This window comes from Polistes canadensis, unplaced genomic scaffold (genome assembly GCF_001313835.1).
Source record: "Polistes canadensis isolate GaletaPanama2010 unplaced genomic scaffold, ASM131383v1 scaffold_113, whole genome shotgun sequence".
Classification (NCBI taxonomy): domain Eukaryota; kingdom Metazoa; phylum Arthropoda; class Insecta; order Hymenoptera; family Vespidae; genus Polistes; species Polistes canadensis.
In genome coordinates this window covers 292,846-313,720 of record NW_014569660.1, presented here as the reverse complement: position 1 = coordinate 313,720, position 20,875 = coordinate 292,846, and the positions used below count along the sequence as shown (strand labels likewise).

At 34.9% G+C, this 20,875-nt stretch overlaps 1 protein-coding gene across 1 annotated transcript in view; it reads right to left on the bottom strand.

Moving 5' to 3' along the window:
- Positions 1-20,875, bottom strand: part of LOC106787735 (calponin homology domain-containing protein DDB_G0272472-like) — an 86,604-nt gene that overhangs the window by 43,951 nt on the left and 21,778 nt on the right. The window contains exon 2 of the mRNA XM_014750353.1: positions 17,583-17,685. Within this exon, the coding sequence (XP_014605839.1) occupies positions 17,583-17,685 (103 nt within the window). The remainder of the gene's footprint in view (positions 1-17,582; positions 17,686-20,875) is intronic.

Here is a 20,875-nt window from a genome sequence, read left to right as displayed (position 1 = left end):
TCTTTATATCTCGTAACACATTTGATATTTGATTTTTTTGTTTTTTTCGGTTGAGAAAATAAAAATGTTATGTTATGATATTTGTTTGTTTTACTTTTTCAATTAATATTTAATAAGAATATTATATATTAAATCTCGAATCAAAATTTCAACCTTGATACTTTCTCGAAACTGACCTGGCCTCATGGTATACAGAAATCTGGTTTGACAAGCTTCCACCTTTCTCGTTTACTCTTCTGCGGAATCCCTCGAGGTAAGTTAAAAAGAAAAAAGAGAAAAAAGAGGAAGAGGAAGAATAAAAATGGATAAAAGAAGAAGAAGAAGAAAAAAAAAAGAAAACCAATTGCTATATACACCAACGTTGTAATATAGTTGACGTTAATCACACAGGAATGGATTATATTTAAAATCCCACAACACATTCATTTTCTTTTTCTTATTTTATCAAACGTTACATTATACACGAAAATATTCGTCGTCAAACCATTCATTTTACCAATGAATAATTTCAAATTATATTTTTAAAAAAAATTCGTTTTTGTATTCATTTGTTTTTTTACTTTTCAAAACAACAACCAATTATTTAACACAATTAAATATAATTTTTATTTTATTATTGTATATATATATATAAATATTACCTATACGAAAATGAAAGAGAGAAAAATATCATTTCGTAAATAATTTATATATCAAAATTAAGTTAAATCACTTTTTCAATATTAATATTATGGGGAATGATTGTCGTATCGTTAAAGTTCCATTTCTAAGATCGTTTAGAAAGTGGACGGATATCGATGGGGATTCGTGATTCGATTGACAAGACAATGTGTACGATACGTGAATCGAATACTTTATCACAATCTCTCTCTCCCTCCCCTTCTCTTTCACATAGAAACAACACAACAGAACAGAACACAAACCAACACAAAACAAATGCATTCACTGCGTACGAATTCAGGATTAAAGCGTACCTAAAAAAGGATCCATGTAAGAGGAATTGCAGGTTACTTCTGCATCCCATACCGGTTAGTCCACCTTTTATTATACACACATACACATCCACGTACAATTGTATTTGTTTATATACGCTTATGTATGTCTATGTATAAGCGTGTTCTCTGATGCGGATCTGGTTTCGATTTTATGGCTCCGCATCGGAGGTAATATTTCGCCTTTTACGAGCACGCCAAACTCATCCCCCCCCATTTCTCCTTTTTCCCCCTTTCCACCCTCGTTCTCTACCTTCCCCCACGTCCCTTGTTCCCTTTTCGCTCTACCCTTTTATTCTGCCACCACCACCACCAGCATCACCCTGGTGAATCCAATGTCCTTCGTGAATTTCATTCTATGTTACCACGTAGCCCTTATCTCGAACAATGGCGAAATATTTTCCACGGGTACGCGCGCCCTTTATTTTCTTTTATTTTATTTTATTTTATTTCTTTTTTTTTTTTTCTTTTTTCTCTTTTCTTTTTTCCATTTTTTTACCATTTGGATCATTCGTTTATTTCTTTTTATATTCCTCGACTTTGATCACTCTTTCTGTCTCTCTTTCTTCTTTTTTTTTTTTTTTTTGGTTTTATATGTGTTGAGTATTCGAGTTGGCTTGAGATTTTACGTTTGATTTATATATTTTCATTCGTATAGGTAATTTTTTTTTACAATAATTTTTCCATTCGTATAGGTATATCTTTTATACAATATTTTTATTGTTGTGTGTGTGTGTGTGTGTGTGTATATATTATTAAACTTGTTAAAGAAGTTTTCGATATTCGATTTATTCAAATATATATTATTTGTAATTTACCATAATTAAAATATAAAACGTGTTATTGTTATTACTTTATCAAAAGTATTTGGTAAAAATAATCTCAAGTTTTATACTTCGATGTTCTGATATATTATTACACGATAAAAATAAAACTTATGTGTGTACTCACGTAAGAAGTTATACTAAAACGAACATAACCTCAAAAATAATTTCAATTTTCCCGCGCATCGTATAAATATCTCGACGACAACTTCGTGGTGTTGTGGATTTTTCGGTCGCATTTAACTTCGCGTTAAACAGAAATATAACCTCAAAAAAAAAACAAAATGAAATAATATTTATTAAAAAAAAAAAGTCATGGGATTGTGATTGATAAACAACGCGTTGTTACGTTTCATTTCTTTAATTTGTTCATTCGTTTATTTGAATACCATGATAAAAGTAATAGGAATAAAGTTAAGAAGAGATATTGATACCATTAAAGGCACCATCGCATTTAAGAGGGGTCCTCTTTAAGCTCGGCAAGCATGCCGAGTATAAACCGAAGGGGGTTGGGGTGGGTCGATAACGTCGTCTCGAAACAACCCTTGTCTTCTCGTTCCTCAACTACCGTAGGCTTTGGCTTGCTCACAAAATAAGGGTTGCAGTAGAAAGAGAAAGAAGGAAGGAAGGAAGGAAGAGAAAGAGGATAGAAATAGGTATAAAATAGAAAGAAGTGAGATGAAGAGGAATGGGGAATACGGGGGGGTGGGGTGGGGTTAGGGGAAGAAGCTAACAGGGTGCTTGCCTTCATCCAAGCCGTTCACCCATTCAACCTGGCCAGTATGTTTATCGAAAAGGGGTTGCGTTTATACATATATATATATATGTGTGTGTAATCAACTCGAACAAATCACAATCCCTTTCCTCTTACGCGTCATCGAAGTGTGTTTGCTTTGTGGTTGAGAGATACACCCCTAACCAACCCCTCGCAACTCCCACCCAACCCCCGACCACTACTTCGTTCATCGTTCTCGTCTTCCTAGTGTCTGGAATAATTATTTTTCCCCCCTTTTTTCTTTTTACTTTTATTTTATTATTTTTCTTTACGGTTCTTAACGATTAACCTCCCCCTCCTGCCCCGCGTGTCTCTGGCATCAACACACGTTGGACTTTCCAACATTTTCCCTACTTTGTTCCTGACGTTATACGAACTTAACTAGTTGGGTTGACTTAAGTTGAAGTAGACAACTACACGGGGGTTAGACGTATTAAATGAAAGAAGTATTAAATTAATTGGATGCAAATTAAAGGTGTATACAGGTAAATGAAAGAATTGTCTACAATCCCCTTTAATTTGTATGTTAATTATCCGAGAACCGTATAAAAACCCGAATAAAGTATCTCCAAATAATACACGTTTATGTATCAACAAACTTTTACAATTCCCAATGAAAATTCCTGCACCCCAATTTCATGTTACCAACACACGACCATTAATAATACATAAAGGTGTATCCAATTTAAATACCCAACCCCTTGTTCGCGGCAATACAAACAGTTATATTTATCAAAGACTCCAATTAATGTCAGATCTTCAAAGAATTTTAATTTACCACGTTTTTGAACTATACACGTTGAGTTGTTATATTAGGTTACTGATAGTCGCAGTTATGCGGAAGAGATCAGTGGTGGTGATAGACGGTGGATTGGCAAAGAGGGGGTAAGGGGTTAGGGGTAGTTTACGTTGAAATGCAATGAAATCGTTCGCAAACTAGTTTGATAACTACTCGATTCCATGTTCAGATTCTCTCTCTCTTTCTCTATCTATCTCTTTCTAAAATGAATGAATGAACGAATGAATGATCAACTAACCAACCAACCAATCAACCCACACACACACTGATTCCTATTCTCTTTGGAATATTTGTTTCCGTGCCATGTACGACAACGGGGAAGAAATTGGGCGGGGGGGTTTAAGAGGAATCGTCAGAGGGGAGGACTGGGGTGAGATTCGTAAAACGTAGACCAAAAGGGGGCGACGGGGGGACGGGGGGAGGGGTTTGTTTCCTACTGGTTTCATGGAATTCGAAGAGAAATCGAAATTACGGTGTAAACGGCGAATTATCCAAGCTGCCGTTCCAACAGCGACCGTGGTCGACCGCTAATCTCTTCCCCAACCCCTCCCCACTTCTCTTCCATCTACTCCTTACTCACATTAACATTTTCCTATCTCTCTCTCTCTCTCTCTCTCTGTCTATGGTTCGATCAAGTTTTGGAAATTTCTGTGGGACGAGCAAGTTATGCGGCACGCTTTAACAACTCATGAATTGTCGATGAATAACGCGGTTTTCAACTAATTGCAGTTCCAAGCGGAATATACATTTCAGTTTATTCGATTCTACGATTTTTCTATTTTTTTTAGGTTGGTAAGCCTTTCGAAATCAAATTCGAATAATTTTCATTGATATAAATTAATCGAAAATTAACGACAATTAAAGAATATCAAATTGTAATGGGAGAGTAAGTATTAATCTTTTGTTAATTGGTTCTAATTATTTTTCGGATGCATTTTGTTGAATTTTATCTATATCAGTGTTATACAATTGAACATAAATATAAATCCTAAAACATCTCTAATGACAAATTGTTTTTGTTGTAAAGATCGCAAACGTTCTGTTGAAGTTTTCAAATTAGATGCCCCAATATTGTTGACCATGAAGTTCTAATTTCTTGCGTGCGCAACATTCGCACGTCAAAATTGATGGAATCCAATTTTCATTAGATAAGGAACGGTATAGACTTCAAAGGGAAAGCTTGATACTCGACCATTTTACGATAAAGACAAGTCAAATGAGAGTGAGAGAGAAATTGTTCCAACTGAGAGAGCACATTCCTGTAGAAGGGAATTCCTATGGGAGTTGAATCTTAAATATAGCGATAAGTAGTTAGATAAAAATGATCGATATAAATAATCTAATCATTCATTGGTATATTTTTATACGAGTTTTCTAAGTACATCTTCTCAACAAACCAATTAAAACCAAGTGACTGTTTTGGTTTCAACAATAACAGGAATCCACTTATACTTTTCATTAATATTGGCTTGATTTTAATGGATCAAACGAGAAACTAATAATTCAGAATACAGCTAGGCAAACCGTTGAACACCTACGAAAGAAATTGTATTTTATTTTTGATTAAATAAAAAATAAAAAATAAAAAACAAACAGAAAAGAAATTACTTTTTCAGACAATACTTCCCATTCTAACAGATATACAGTTACCCTATACACATATTTATATATATATATATATATATACGTGTATCATAACATCACGTACGAGAGAAACATAGATACGTTGCAGTTGAGAATTTATTATCATCGTTGGAATTCACGTTCCGTCTTTTGCTTATGTTAGAAACGGTTATTACAGAGTCCCCCGTGGTATCTCAAAGTGAGTGAGAAAGATAGATAAAATACGTTTAAGGCTATCCTACGTTGGCACGTGAAATATGCCGTTTAGAATGCGACGAATGTGATAAGTTACACACAAACACATACACGTACACATACGTAAAGATATAGATAGATGAGTGGTTACACACTAAGGAAAAGCATACAGAACATTTCGTGTTTAGGAGGAAATGAAAATAAATCAGAATAAAGTAGAACGAAAATCAATTTCACTGAATTCCAAACTCTACAATGTGTTGTACACACACATACACGCATATATAGATAATATAGTGAAAACTATTAATATACATATAGTATAACTAACCATTTAAAGTATGAAATAAAATACAGGACTACATTAACTGATCGTATTATGAATTCGCAAGAAATTATTAGTTTAGATATGACAGTTTTGTTTTTCAAGGTTACAACTTTTTATTAAATATGAATTATATCTGGCACGAGCGTCTCCATGCCAAATATTTAAATAAGCATTCGTAAAGAGATTGGATGGTGGACTCTGGATAGCTCAATGAATAAAAAGCAGTCGCCTGGAAACCGAAAAATCTGTAGTTCGAGTCCTGGTTGGTCCTGGTTAATCCAACAGCCTAATTTTTTCACGAATCCTACAATTGGGGACTCGTCTGGGATGAAGGTTTGTTTCATGACACACTTTTACAATCGTGCAACAATGAAAGAAAAATGATTCATTGAAGATTTATCAAAAGGAGGTTAGACGATAGTAGCGACGCTTAACGGTTGGCTAGGGAATTAAACAAGAAAAGTTTTGTTCAGGATTTTTTGATCATCAAATTTCAATTTGTGTTTCGAAGTATTTGAACAATTCAAATAGGATTGTCGATAGAAAAAGATAAAAATGTATAATGAAGTATTTTTTTTTAACAAGATTACTTCAATTGCAAGATTATTTCCCTTTTAGTTTCATTGTTTGGAAAAAGATAATTAAAAGAGTAAAGAAAAGGGGAAGGTGGGTCGTTAAACCACGAAGACGAAAAGAACGTCTACGAGGATTCACGTAACTTCCCTTTTCTTTTCTTTATTTCTTTTTTATTTCTCTTTCTAACTCACGTCAGATTGTATTTCTCTGTTTCTCCTATTAGTCAGTCCACGACCCACCCGGATGTACAGAAATAGCTAAGAGTGCGTGAAATTCGGTGGGTATCTATCACTGCGTGGTCAAGTGAGGAGTGACGAGAAGAGGGTCGTGTCAAGGAAGGGTAGGGTTGGGTAAGGAAAGCTGAGGTGAGGGGAATAAGGAGAGAAGTTTTATAGCAAAGCTTCGAGTAGGATTCTCAAAGGCACGTTTCTTCAAACCTGGCGAATAGCCAAACGGCAAACATAGTAGTGGTTAGTAGTAATAGTAGTAGTAATAGTAGTTAGTAGATAAGAAAATTTGATCTCAGTTTCTGTCAGTCGTCGTATTGACATCTTCTTCTGAGAGTGACACCTGGTCTAATTCTAACATTGTTGAGATGTTTAAGATATTTTCAAGAATGAATTAACACAATTCTAAATATGATAATAAATTTGTTTTAACATTGTTCCAGTATTGTGTGTTGTGTACCATAAAGTAATAATACTTTCATCTGTATTCGAGAAATAAAATAAATTATAAGATAGTGTATGTGTGTGTGTGTGTTTAAAGTGATGGTTCGGTTTGAAAATTATTAAAGAGAAGAAAGAGGAACCCGGTAATCCTGAAGAGACGATACAAAGTTGGTCCAAACCGATGTTCGAGGTATAATTTTCAACAATCAACAACATAATATAAAAATAAAAAAAGCACAATGTGAAAGCAGAAAAATCATTTCATCGTAAAAGAAGGAATCGATGCAAATGGTATGTTTGGGGAATATATCACGCACGCAATGTCCGATTTAAATGGGGGTATATATCCATGGGGTGTAACACGGGATTCCCCTCCTCATTCCCTCCCTCCCACCTTTTCCTCAGCCCTTCGACCGGTTGCATAATCGAAGGGAATAAGCCAAAGGCAAGTTTCAACGCAGCTGTTCATCCTTGAATTCCATTGGTTTGCACATTCACTCAACTCACTCACTCACTTGCTTGCTTGCTTGCTTACTTGCTTCGTGATCGAATACACACACGAACAGGTACAGGTTCCCATACACAGGTATAAGAAGATGAAGGGTGCATCAAACGCAGGTGCAACCTGACGAAGGATGTTTCTAACAGGCAGCCAGCCAGGTAGCAGCTGGTGCCCGGACAGGTAGACATACCGGTACTTATCTACCTTTCGATATGGGCTTCTAAAGAGTTTAAACTCTCTTCTCAAGGTCTCAGCAAATTCATCGACGACATATTAGGAAAGTCATACACCGGTGTGCATCTAAATAACAATTCTGTTTAAAATCAGTAAACTATTAAACTACATCAGAATTATTATATTCGTTTTAACACACAAAACAGGGACTCTCTGTAGTATCATTTCATACATGTGAAAGTATATATATATATAATAATAATAATAATAATAACAGAATAATGGAGATGGAAAATTAAAATGTTAGCAAAAATTCTCATAAAATTTCAACTTTATTTTTGCCTGATTATATACTACACTTTTATTTATCATCCATTATTTATTTTTTTTATTTCATCCACCAGTTCGTATTCCTTTGATTTTTTTTGTTCAACCTAACATTGCAACAACCACATTCTCAACCCCCCCCCTCTCTCTCTCTCTCTTTTTCTCTCATACGAAATCTCGTTTCTGTATACCAAAAGCTTTTCCGGATGCCTTTCCGCATTAATATCACTACGTTGGAAAAGAGAAAAATAGTCAAAGAGGGAAAAGAAAATAAAAAAAAAAAAAAAAAACATAAAAATAACAGGAGGAAGAGAAAAAGGGAAAGAGAGAGAGAGAGAAAGACAGATATACGGTTGTCTGCACTACCCCGAAATGGATTATGGATTATATATACATATATATATACATACAAACGTATATACGAGAAAAGAACAATTTTCAGATTATTTTACGTTTCGAGAGCTCTCTTCAATCTTGATAAAAAATCTAATATACATTTGGTCCATGAGTATTTTCGCATTTATACAAAATTGAATGCGAAAAAATGATTTAACGCATTTGTCTTTAAAATTAAATCGTACGAATTCCGAACGAATTAAAATTTTCTTTTTACTAGCGTCGGATATATCCGGCATCAATCTAAAATCAGTATTTACGGACATCCAAATGATATCGTTTAACATTTCTTACATTGAACAGTGTTTTATAATGATATCCAATTCATATTATCGATATTCACAATTGTTCTTTTAACAGGTTTATAAATATAAATTATCTCATTAAAAATGTAGAAATACTTTTTTTTTTTGTTTATTCATTCGCAGAATAATTATCACAACGAATAAACTACTAATGTGTTATTCGAATGGATATATACATAACGTAGATAAAATTTAATGTATAACTGACGATAGCAAGCAAACAAGCAAGCAAGCAAGCTTCTGAAATCAAATGGTAGTAGAGTAAAACCCTGTGAGTTAGTTCGCAACAATAATTATCCGAGTTCCGTAACTAGTGGCCGAAACGACTGACTCGGTTTTAAGCCGGAACGAAATATAGTTTCTCTACCTGATTCTCCTAACTCCTTCCAACCCCTCCACCCCACCCCACCCCAACTGAATCCCAGCCCTACCACCACCCTGTCCCATGTTTCTATACAAACACACACGTATACATACGAATTCATATTTTAACCACCCTTTTCATTGCTATCCATCCTCTAACTACTCAATGATTGTTGTTGTTACATCTAACTGTTTGTACAAACAAACAACAAATGCATCCCATCACGGTTTTACACTCGACTAGTATTACCTGGAAAATTTTGAAAACTCTATTGAAAATCATCAGTATATTACTCGACACGTGTTATACAATAAGTGTGTATACGTTACCGTCAAAGCCGGAAATCAGTCATTGCTAGTAATTCTTCGGCATTATTATGAAATACTTTGATATTCTATAGAATATCAAATTACTATTTAGACAATGTTGAAAGGAATACATTCTCAAACACAGACACACGCAGTCATACGATCATACAATATCAGAGATTGCAATGCTGTAAATTATACAACTTTGCTAATTCTTTGAATAGTTTTGGTAAATATTGTTTATACTAAAAGTTAATAGATTTTAATGAAACTTATATTAAATTAAAGTGCACTCGTTTTTCTACGCGTAGAATACTCTGTAGAGTTATGAAAATCAAATGTAAAGTGCAGAAAATGCCTATCTTAAGTTTGATTTGTTAATATTCAAGTGTTTCGAAATTATGATGAAAAATGTTCAACCCAAATAACACATCGACCATATTCAGCAGACTTTTCATTCCCGTTAATCCTAATTACAGTTAAAAAAAAAAAAAACACACACACACACACAAATAAAGAAGCAAGTAAACCGTACGCAACGCGTATTGGTCGAACGTCAATCGATGAATTCGTTTCGTTCCATTCCATTCCGTTCCGTTCCGTTCTGTTCCTAAAGATAGTAGAAGGGAGCTGTTGCGTAGAATTCTGTCGATGATTCGATAGAGTTTCGAATTAAACGCACAAACACACCGGGGAATGGGGGGGAGGGGGAGGGAGGGATGGGGAGGGTATGCCACGTGTTTCCCTATGGCAAAAGAGAGAATCAATAACGTTGGCAACGTTATCGGGTATACCCGCATCCCCACCCCCCTGCCCCCTTTTGCTACCCCTTCTTCTGCCCCCTCACTCAGCAAACTTTCCCTCTTTCCTCTTGGTGTATCATTCGACGAGTGTTTGATTTTTATTTCTATTTTTTCCCTACCTACCAACCTACCTACCTACCCCCGTCCCTTCCACCCTTCCACCATCATCCCTGTATTTATTTTATTTTATTTTATTTTATTTTATTTTATTTTATTTCGACGTATACAGAACATTTATTTTGTTTCGCGTATTTTTATTTTCGACGTCTCTCCTTTCACACTTCCCGGATACGAGTGGGATTGGTGGTGGTTGTGGTGATGGTGGTTGGGGGGCGGGGGGAGAATCATGATGACAGTGGTATGAGGGGGATAAGACCGCAAGCAACATTTTGGAAAAAATATTGGTACCAAACTTCTTCTCTCATTCGTTCGTGGCCACATCCTTTTGCTTAACCAACCCCCCTAACCAAACACCCACTTTCCCTAACCCTCGTGTTCAGACGAATCTCTTCCGTGGCGGTGGTGGCTCTCGTGCTAGGAAGGTTTAATTAAAAGTTTAACTAAAACTGAAGTTAATTAAAACTTGAAATTACGGGCTTGCGCTCGCTCGCTCATAGACTCGCGCATGTCGATGCATTAATAACCGCTCAAACGTCCATTCGCCGTCGCAAAGCGAATCTCTGTTAAAGATCCTATATTATCTATCATATAGACCGACCCCCACCATCACCACCACTTGCAACTACCCCCACCACCACCATCACCAACCAACATCAACCACCACCACTTTTAGCGAATTCGTACCTTCCCCAACCAAATACCCCCTTGTATTCTATACCTGGTCTACCACCCGATTGATTCACTTTAACCTTCCCTCCCCTACCCCCCCCCTTCCTTTACCCCATTATCGGCAATAATCGTTACCTACAATACATCACTATTTTGAGAATGAGAGATAGAGATAAAGATAGAGAGAGAGACAGGTAAATCGATCAAATCGATTTTTAATTAATCTCATTGACGGAGCTTGAATTGCAAATTATCTGATTGTAAAATAAAATGGATGATCATATTCCCCAACAGAATATAAATTTAAGTATAGTTATTTTATTCGTTTATTATACGCGTATGATAAATTGGACCAACTTATATTTAGGATACATTTTGAAAAAGTTTACTAAATGTTGAAGTATATATATATATATATATATTTTTGATATAAAATCTATGTTAAAACATTGACAGTATTAACGGGTTTGCGTATATAAAGTTTGGTTGGCTAATGTTTAAGTGTATCGAAGTTATGATCCAAAAACATAAACCCAAATAACTATATTGGACTATGTTGAACAATCATATTCTGATCTGATCAGGATTGTGTTGTACAGATGGGGATGGATGATGACGACGAGTTTCGTTTTCTCTAACGTTGAACGAAATAAAGCAGAGAACAACATTGGCACGTTCAAAGCGGGGCCACCCCCCCCCTACCCCCTAAGCCCCTTCAGTCCGCCCCCACACCCGGTTGAAACTGGCTCGGGCTTTTACGAGCGACGAGTTTCGTTTTACTACCCTACGAGAACAATAGCAATGCGACTATGAAAACCGGTATATAAGAATATATGTGTGTACATAAATGTAGATACGTATGTAAGTGTGTACACGTACAGGAAGGACTATTTACGTTTTAACGGTGGTCCAACAGCAACTATCAGGAATGGGGCTGCTGTTGCTGTTGCTGTTGCTGCTGCTACGGCGGCAGCCATCGAAATGCAAGTGTGCTCTTTTTTTATTTTATTTTATTATATTTTATTTTATTTTATGGTCTTTTTTTTTTTGTTTTTATATTCTTCTTACATTTCCTATTGCAATATAACTTTTTTTATGTCGAACCATTTTATACACGGTATTCCGTATTATTGCACAAGAGTTGCTGACGTTGGTATGTATCCATGGAAAATGGGTTTAGACTTTTGTTACAATTCTACTATTTTAGTTTGTTGTTGTTGAAATGTTTTACTTAACATTATTTGTTGTTTAAGATTGAGAACGATAAAACCATTTTAATAGGAATATTATTTAAAATAATACTCACACAAATAAATAATAAACTTAACTCACGTTATATCATACAATGTTCAATCAACTTTTTGACAATTACCACCATCATATTGGAGTGGAATATTGTTTACCATGTATCTACATTAACAATGATGGTTTCTTTTAAAAGAGTACAATGTATTTCTGATATATATATATATATTGTCGTAGTAATTTAGATCAATCAATTGTCGTAGAAAGATCAATAATTACAGTATGATATACGTTATAGGACACCATTGTTTCTTTGGTGTTCAACATGTTGCAGTCAATTTGGAATTACTGATAACCAATAATGAATGTTGAGCAAATGAACGTTCCCATGATCAGTAAACAGCATAGTAAATAGCACACCATGAACAAATACAGCCGACTATTTTGTATTTGACGATTGGACCTATTGATTTAATTGTTAAATCATCAAATCATCACTTTAGTCTTCGGATTGGTTCATATGATCGGCATGAATAGACAATTTCTATTCCCTGAATTTACTGTTAGAACAAATCATATATTTGTATACCGAAAAATGAGATGCATAATAATCTCGATACTATTTTTGTTATTCCAATTGATATCACAGGGGACTCATAGGGAATAACGTATAAATATAAAACAAAAGAGTATAGGAAATAGGAAATAACGTCACACGTTAAAACCCGTTGCACGTATAACGTTTAATTGCACTGGCATCATTTTCGCACGTAACGTTAAACATAATATAAAATATATCACGTATTCAACCCACACGACAATGTTTTAATCCGTCGCACGTGTAACTGCGTACTATATTTATGTACGTGTTCTATATAAGCAACAAAAGGGGAATTAGCTTTTTCCCAATTGTTATTCGATTGGAATCCTCAATGAATAATAATCAACTATTCTATTTATAATGATCTATAATGAAACATCTAATATAACAATATTATAATCTCTCATTTATATTAATGAAAATCTAATAAAATTGTGTGCTGAGAGATAAACACACGTTCCTAGATTTCTAAACCTGTGATTCAAAACATTTTTCATTTGCAATGAACACAATTTAAATTTTCTGTTAACACACACACACACGGAAGGATGAAAAAAAAACACATTAAAATCGTATAGAAGAGTAATCAGTAATTAACGGTAAACATGGTCAATTAAATGACGTTTTGAGTAACCCAAGGTAAGAAATCCCGTTGTGAGTAAAAAGTTGAAAAATAAATCCCATGGAATTAGAATGAGTATCGTGGTATGGGACATACAAACATCACCAGAACAACACTGCTAGTTCTTCTCATGAGATGCATTTCTTCAAAGACCCCTCATCAATGTACCTCATCATTTCTCTTGCACATTTCTCTGTTCTTCTGGTTAGAAGAGAAACAGAAGAAGAAGAATAAGAAGAATAAGAATAAGAAGTTTGAGAGATAGATAGGTTGATGTAGACGTATGGGAAAGAAAGTATAGAAAGAGAGGAATGGACAACGTTAGAGAACAGCACTGACTTTGAAAAGTCCAAAAGAACGAAGACGAATTAAGAAAGATAGAGAAAGATAGAGAAAGAAAGAGGAAACCGGAGAAGTAAAAAGAAGAAAAACGTGTCTCGACGGGAACTTTGGATCAGGATTGGCCAACTGCCAAGCCGTATAAACCAACCAGTAGCTAGCTAGCTAGCTAGCTAGCTACGACGAGTTCCCCCTTGGTTTAAACTCTTTCCTTGTCTTTCATTCTTCAACGGAACGACTGTTCAATGTGCTTGCTAGAAAAGTCAAGAGAAAAAGAGAGAGAGAGATAAAAACCATCTACAACAACAGTGAACCTAACCGATGAAATGACGACACAAGAGACAAAGAAAGTATAGACAGGATGATGGTTTGATTGATTTGTTATGGTGAAACCACGCGTTAACGTATGTATGTATGTATGTATGAAAGAAAGTAAGGAATAATAAAAAGAGATAGATGGTTTATACATCAAGGGGATCAGGTCATTGGAATCTGGTGCATGACTAACGTAACGTTCAATTATTCGCGAATAATTAGAACAGGGATCCCACCCAATTGGTCTAGTTGATTAAACCAACACCACCATCATACATTCCCTAGGAGTGTTATTATTGGTTAGTATTCGTATCACCAGGTGGGGGTTGGTTTGGATTCTTATTGAGTTCATTGGCCTGGAAGAATCCAATCATTGATCTATGATCATCGATAATTAGTTGGCTAGACCAATACTACTTTTCTACTGTTATCTCATCATCTATCTAACAAATCACACGGTACTCGACATATGATGATTAGGATGATGATGATGATGATGATGATGATGATTAGGATTGATGATGTTGATGGATATGTGGAGACAGAAAGAGAGCATTGCATAATTGATAGGAATGGTAGCATTAAAAAATCAGATGACTTTACATTGAAAGTAAACTTTTGTCAAATAGAAAAACATAATAGGGAATAGAGAATCTATTCCGCTATTAGTCAACAGTCAGATCTATTTCGTTCAGACAGTTTTGAAAGATCACATCCCCATTGAATCTTTGATTATTACCGTAACGTAACATACCGTATCGTATCCTATCCTATCCTATCGTACCAAGTTACGTGGTAACGTCTGTATAGTTAGCAGGAAAAAAAGATGTACGAATGAGTGCAGTCATTTCCTGCTATAAAGAGAGATAGAGAGAGAGAGAGAGAGAGGAATGAACGTACACCCGGCATCTATCGTGTAATTGGTCCAACCTAGCAAACGTCTGCTTTTCTACCTACGAATATACTCTCTCTACCACCAACATATACGTTTTCTTTGTATGTATATGTGTATGTGTGTCTATGTAATATCCACAAATAGACGAAACGTTTCCTTTTCACCCTTCCACGGTAATTATCACCGGAGTATCAACTACTACGTGTAGTCGAAGTGCTGCTGCTAGCTACGGAAAGCAGAAAAAAGAAGAAAAGAAAAAAAAAGAAGAAAAGAAAAAAAAATAGAAAGAAAAAAATGTGAGTGACTGAGATGAAGAAGGAAAAAGGGTAGAAGGAGGAGGAGGAGGAGGAGGAGGAGGGCTCAGGGGGTGAATGTATTTTCAGCAATGTGTCACCCGACACGAGCTTTATACCCGGTGCCGTTTATTTTTGCGAGGCTGAACAAGAAAGAGAGCTTAAAAAAAAAAGAGAAGAGAAGAAAAGAAAAGTGGACGAGTATATGGATTGCATGTTACTAACACATACAGATAAACACACATGTATACGTATATAAGGGTAAGAGATACTGCGGTAACAGAAAGAGGGTATAGAATGAAGGCGGGACACAAGTTGAGGAATTATGCCGACGAATAAAATGAAAAAGAAAATGAAAAATAAGAAGAAGACTGGAATCACATCAAAGGGACTCTCTCTTCCCGTTTTAAGAGGATTTCGTTACTTTATTACTCTTATTATTATTATTTTTTTCTTCTTCTTTTTTTTTTATTTCTTTTATACTGAACATATTGGCTATGTTACAAACTGACAAGTCAAAAGGAAAAAAAGAAAAATGACGATGACGATAACTTAAATCGGAATAATGGAAAATAATCATTATCGGATGGATGATCTGTTAAGATTTATTCGAAAAATGGGAATAAATAATAATCAAATTCTGTCCATATTTTCCTTTTAAGTAAACGGTAACAGTTTTCATATTTAGGAACGAATTTAAAATGAAAAAGACTGTCTCTGATGGGGAAATGAAGATACTTTTCTCTTCTATACTTTACTACCCAGACGTGTTTGAAATAAATAAAAGAAGAAAGGAAGGAAGGAAGGAAGAGAGAAGAAAAAAAATGTAAAGTGAGAATGGTGATGGTGATGGTGATGGTGGTAGTGGTGCGATTAGAGAAAAGAAAAGAAAAGAAAAGAAGAAAGAAAGGAGAGAAGTTCCAGTCGTGAACAAAGGACTCCGATAAAAGTAGAAAAAGAAAAAGAAAAGTATCTACGTTACATGTTGGGCAAGACTACTCTCGGCCAGCCCTTTTGGGTCTACCTGAATCAGCCCCCGTTCAACTTCTTCTTCTTCTTCTTCTTCTTCTTCTTCTTTCCTTCATTTTATTTTCAAACCCATTCCCCCTGTTCTTTTTCTTCTTCTTCTTCTTTTTCAAGCAAAATAACGCAGAGAAGAGAAGAGAAGAGAACAGAAAGGGACAGCCCAATAGGAGGAGGAACCTTTTGTTTGTGAACCGGTTTTCTCAGGGAGTAGTTCCTCGAATCATTTCCCTTACCCCCAACTGTAGAACAGCATCACACCACTACTACTACAACAACTAACACCACTATTACAGTGTAGACAGTCTGACCGACCCTGTAGAAGTGTTACAGTTCTATGTTTTATTTCTCGTCTTGTTTTATTTCAGAATCAGAGAGAAAGATAGAATCTTTAGCTTTCCCTCTCGAAATCATTCCAAATCCCCCTCTCTCCCCATCCCTCACCCCCTTACAATACCATGATCCTTTCTCATTAACCATCAACAACACACCTAACCTCCGATAGATTCTTCCGTTAAATTCCAGAAGCAAGTTAATGGAACCCCTCCTCCTCCTCCTACCATTACCACCACCACCTGCCTGCCTGCCACCCCTCCCCCAACTCTAACCATCTCACGAGAAAACCTCTCCCCCCTACCATCCCTCAGAAGAGAGGGGTTTAGTCCAATGGTATGTCTTCGTCTGACCTTTGCCTGGGTCGATCGCGCAACCCAACTCTCAACGACCCCGTTTGACCTCGCTTCATCGACCACACGCCAAAGAGAGACCTGGACATTGGGTCGGGTTCTATTCTCCTCATCCTCATCCTCATCCTCATCCTCCTGTTCCTCTTCCTCATACTCCTATACTCTTCTCAGTATCTCCTTTTATTCCAAGACACAGTTTGCTTTTCTCAAATCGATCCTAACGTCGTTTATCCCATCTGAAACTTCAACCCAATTTCCACCCAAAAACAGCATCCCCATTTTATACCACTCATCCATACACTTTTCAACTTTAACATACACATACCCCACCAATTCTATTCCTATTATTCAAATTCCGATGGTATACTTAAGTTAGTTTATTCCACGGTACACACCACAGAGAGATGTGTGTTTTCTATTTTCATTAAGATATTATTTTTTATAACAGGATTAAACATTTGACTTATAATTATATCAACGCAAATTTTTCGACACAAAAGATTATACGTGGATTAATGTATTCTTATTTTTTTTTCTTTATTATAACTGTGTATATTAAATAGAACGGTGAAGAAAAACCTGTTAGGAATACGTGTTTCTTTTTTTTCGGTTTACAATAGTTTCTAAAATGTTACTTTTAACCAATTTTCTATAACGTTTTCTATCTATGAGACTGCGATACAAAAAATAACCTATTAAGAGCAAGAGAGAAAGATAATAATATGAAAAAATAAAAAATGAAACTTCGTTTAAACTTAAAATACAATTAAACATTGTTTAAATATGAAATTATATTCGAACGAACAAAATACCTTTCTCCAAATGTTGAGATATCGGACTCTGAACTCTCGGAGTTGTTTGCAATTGTGCTGTGTTGTTACCCGGACGACCACGAGACCTCCTTCCTGGTCTGGGCTGAAAAATGACAATAACATTGTTAACAATACATTGATAAACAATTCCCCCTCTCTCTCTCTCTCTCTCTCTCACACACTCTTCTCCGTATACCTAACGAACCCATAACCCCTTTTTACATTGAAATATTTTCTAATCTAATCACATCAAAAAAAAACACACACACACAATATAAAATTCATTTTTTCCTCCGATAATCTCAACGTCAAAATCCTGTCAGTGTTTGTTTTTTTGTTCTTTTGTTTAAATCCCATAAAACTAGCAATACTAGCAAGCAAGACTAGCATGAGAAAATTTAGCTTGTTGAAGTAAAACAGGAGAGTAAAGGGATTGTGGGGGGTGTAACAAGGAGATACGAATAGTGATAGTGTTAGTTGGCAAAGGATAGGGGATAGGAACAAGGGGACAAGGGGTGAGGGGGGTTAGTTCTCTTTGTTTAACTGTCTCATTTATTACTGTTGATAAACGTGCCGTTGTAGACGCGCCGAGATAAACGCCCTCAGATAAACGCGCCGAGAAACGATGAACGGGGTGCATTGTGTTAGTGTGTGTGTGTGCGCGCGCGCGCACGTATGTAAAGCTAGCTAGCTAGCTTGCTAACTTTACACAGGCCACACAGGGCAATGTCGTGTAATGTAATACTATGTAAAGAGGTCACCAGGTATATACGAACCTGGTAACTTCGATGAAATAAACCCTGACGCATTTCAATGCCGAATTTCTTTCTTTTTTTGTTTACCGATTCAACTTTAGGATAATAACGTTACACGTGTTATTAGATTGTTTTCTTCATTTTCTAATAGTTTTGATAAATTTTTATATACTTTTTTTGTTTGTTAGATGATCTCTATGGTTTTTAGAATAAATTCCTTCACCCACACCCACCCCCCTCCTTCCTTCTCTGCCAGCCCAATGGGATTTTTTGTCTGTTACTAGAAAAATTGGTTTGGGGAGTGTGATCGTGTTGTTTAAATCTTATCGTTTGATATCTAATTTTAATATTGTTAATTATGTATTATTGGCGAGTTGTGTTAAAAAGAAAAAAAAAAAGAAAAAATATATATGTAAGTATTTAAAATAAAAATAATCTGTAAGATTAACATAAACACGTGTGTCGAATGAGTGAGTGATCGTTCATTTTAATGAAATTAATTGATCAATGTTAGCACTTTGATAAGTGTTATCTTTGATATAAGTATTATCTTATCGATACTTCCGTCACCTCTGAATACACACACACACACACACATATATATATATATACACATATTTATATATTATATTGATTATTATATATATATTTCGTAACAAATATTATTCGTTTTTAAGATCTGAAATTTCTTTTCTGGGGTGAAGGAGGAGTGGGCGGGAGGGAGGGAGGGGGCGGAGGGGACTAATGTGATTAATTAATTATCAGATATACTTTAAAAATATATTTAAATAACGTAATTCGTGATAATGTTAATCAAAAAAAAATATATATATATATATATATGGTATAATAAATATTTAATAACGTTGTGTGTGTTAGTCGAACAAAAAAATTTCGTACTACGATTGACATTTAATTTTAACATCGATAAAAACTTGCCGATACTTGTTTTTCTTTTTATTTCCTTTTTTTTTTTTTATTTTTTTTCGAAGATAAAACAACTTAAAGTAATAAATTCCGTTATATGCGAAGAAGAGAAACAACCGCGAGATTATTTATATCATGTTCTTTCGTAAACTTGTGTATCCGAGACTATCGTAATAATAATAATAATAATACTAAAAAAAAAAAAGAAGTAGAAGAAGAAGAATTAACAAAAGTAAAAAAAAATTATTCGAGGATAAAAATTATACTACTCTGTGGAAGAAAATAATAATTCTTTTGAAAAAAAAAAAAAAAAAAAAAAAAAAAAAAAAAAAAAAAAAAAAAAAAATAGAAACATTTCATCGAAATATTTTTTTCCTCGAAAGATAACACGTTTAATTAAATATCAAAAATAATCAACAACAATAACAACAACAACAATTAAAAAATATAATAATAAAAGAATTATATATGTATATATGAGAAATACAATAGTACGAGGTAGACCGAATAACGAAACTACGAAATCAAATCAAATCGAATAAAATAACACAAAAGAAAAGAAAATAAAAAAGAAAAGAAATAAAAAAAAGGAATATAAAAAAAAAGTAAAAAAAAATGAAAAGACGAGAATTCGCGTTAGTCGTCGTTGAGTGCTTGTATTTTATTGCAAATTGAGGTTAAAGTCTCTGGCACGTGGCCAGGCATTTCACCTAGGCCGTTGCATTCCAACACATACATACATACATACATATATAAATACGTATATATATATATATATAAAAGTACATAGGACACGTAAGTTTGTATACGTGTGTCTCTTATATGCTTTCTTTCTCATACACACTCCCTCACTCACTCACAGTTAAAAACAAAAAAAGTTAAAGAGAAGGGGTTGCAGAGAAAAGGGAAGGAAAGGGAAGGGGGGGGGCTGAGGAATTGCAACTATAACTGCACCAGCATACTCTTATCTATTTATTACGTAGGTGTAAAGTATAAATGACTGTGTGTGTGAGTATGTGTGTTACAAAGTAATGCATTACATCCAACGTTCATCTACTCATCCCTTTTCATCCCCTTTTTTTTTATCCCCCTATCCACTCCCCCACCAATCCTTTTTTCTTTTTTTTCTTTATCATCATCGTGTGTAAATGCATAAAAAGAAGTCATCACATTTACATTTACATTTACATTTACACTTATATACTTATACTTACATTTTTATGCTTATACATTTGTAAAGCCCATGAAATAAATAATTTTCCTAGCACATCAATTGACCCTCCCCCCACCCCCCGTTGTTGTTGTTGTTGTTGTCAAGTTGGTATACCTGAAATTCTCGCAATACTATAACTTTAAATCAACGGGATTTATCCTTAAAACCAACCCCCCATGTCCACCCTTTTTTACTTACTATTACTGATAATTTTTTTGGGATTTATTTTCAACGACAAGTGCATGCCTTTGTTATTTTTCTACATCCATATTTTTTTTTTATACGTTCGTGCATGTGTGTACCCTGTATGGTGGTTTTTTTTTCTTATTATTATTATTATTATAATTACTTGTGTACGTAGAAGTGTGCAAGTTTATAAGTATACTAATACTTGTTAA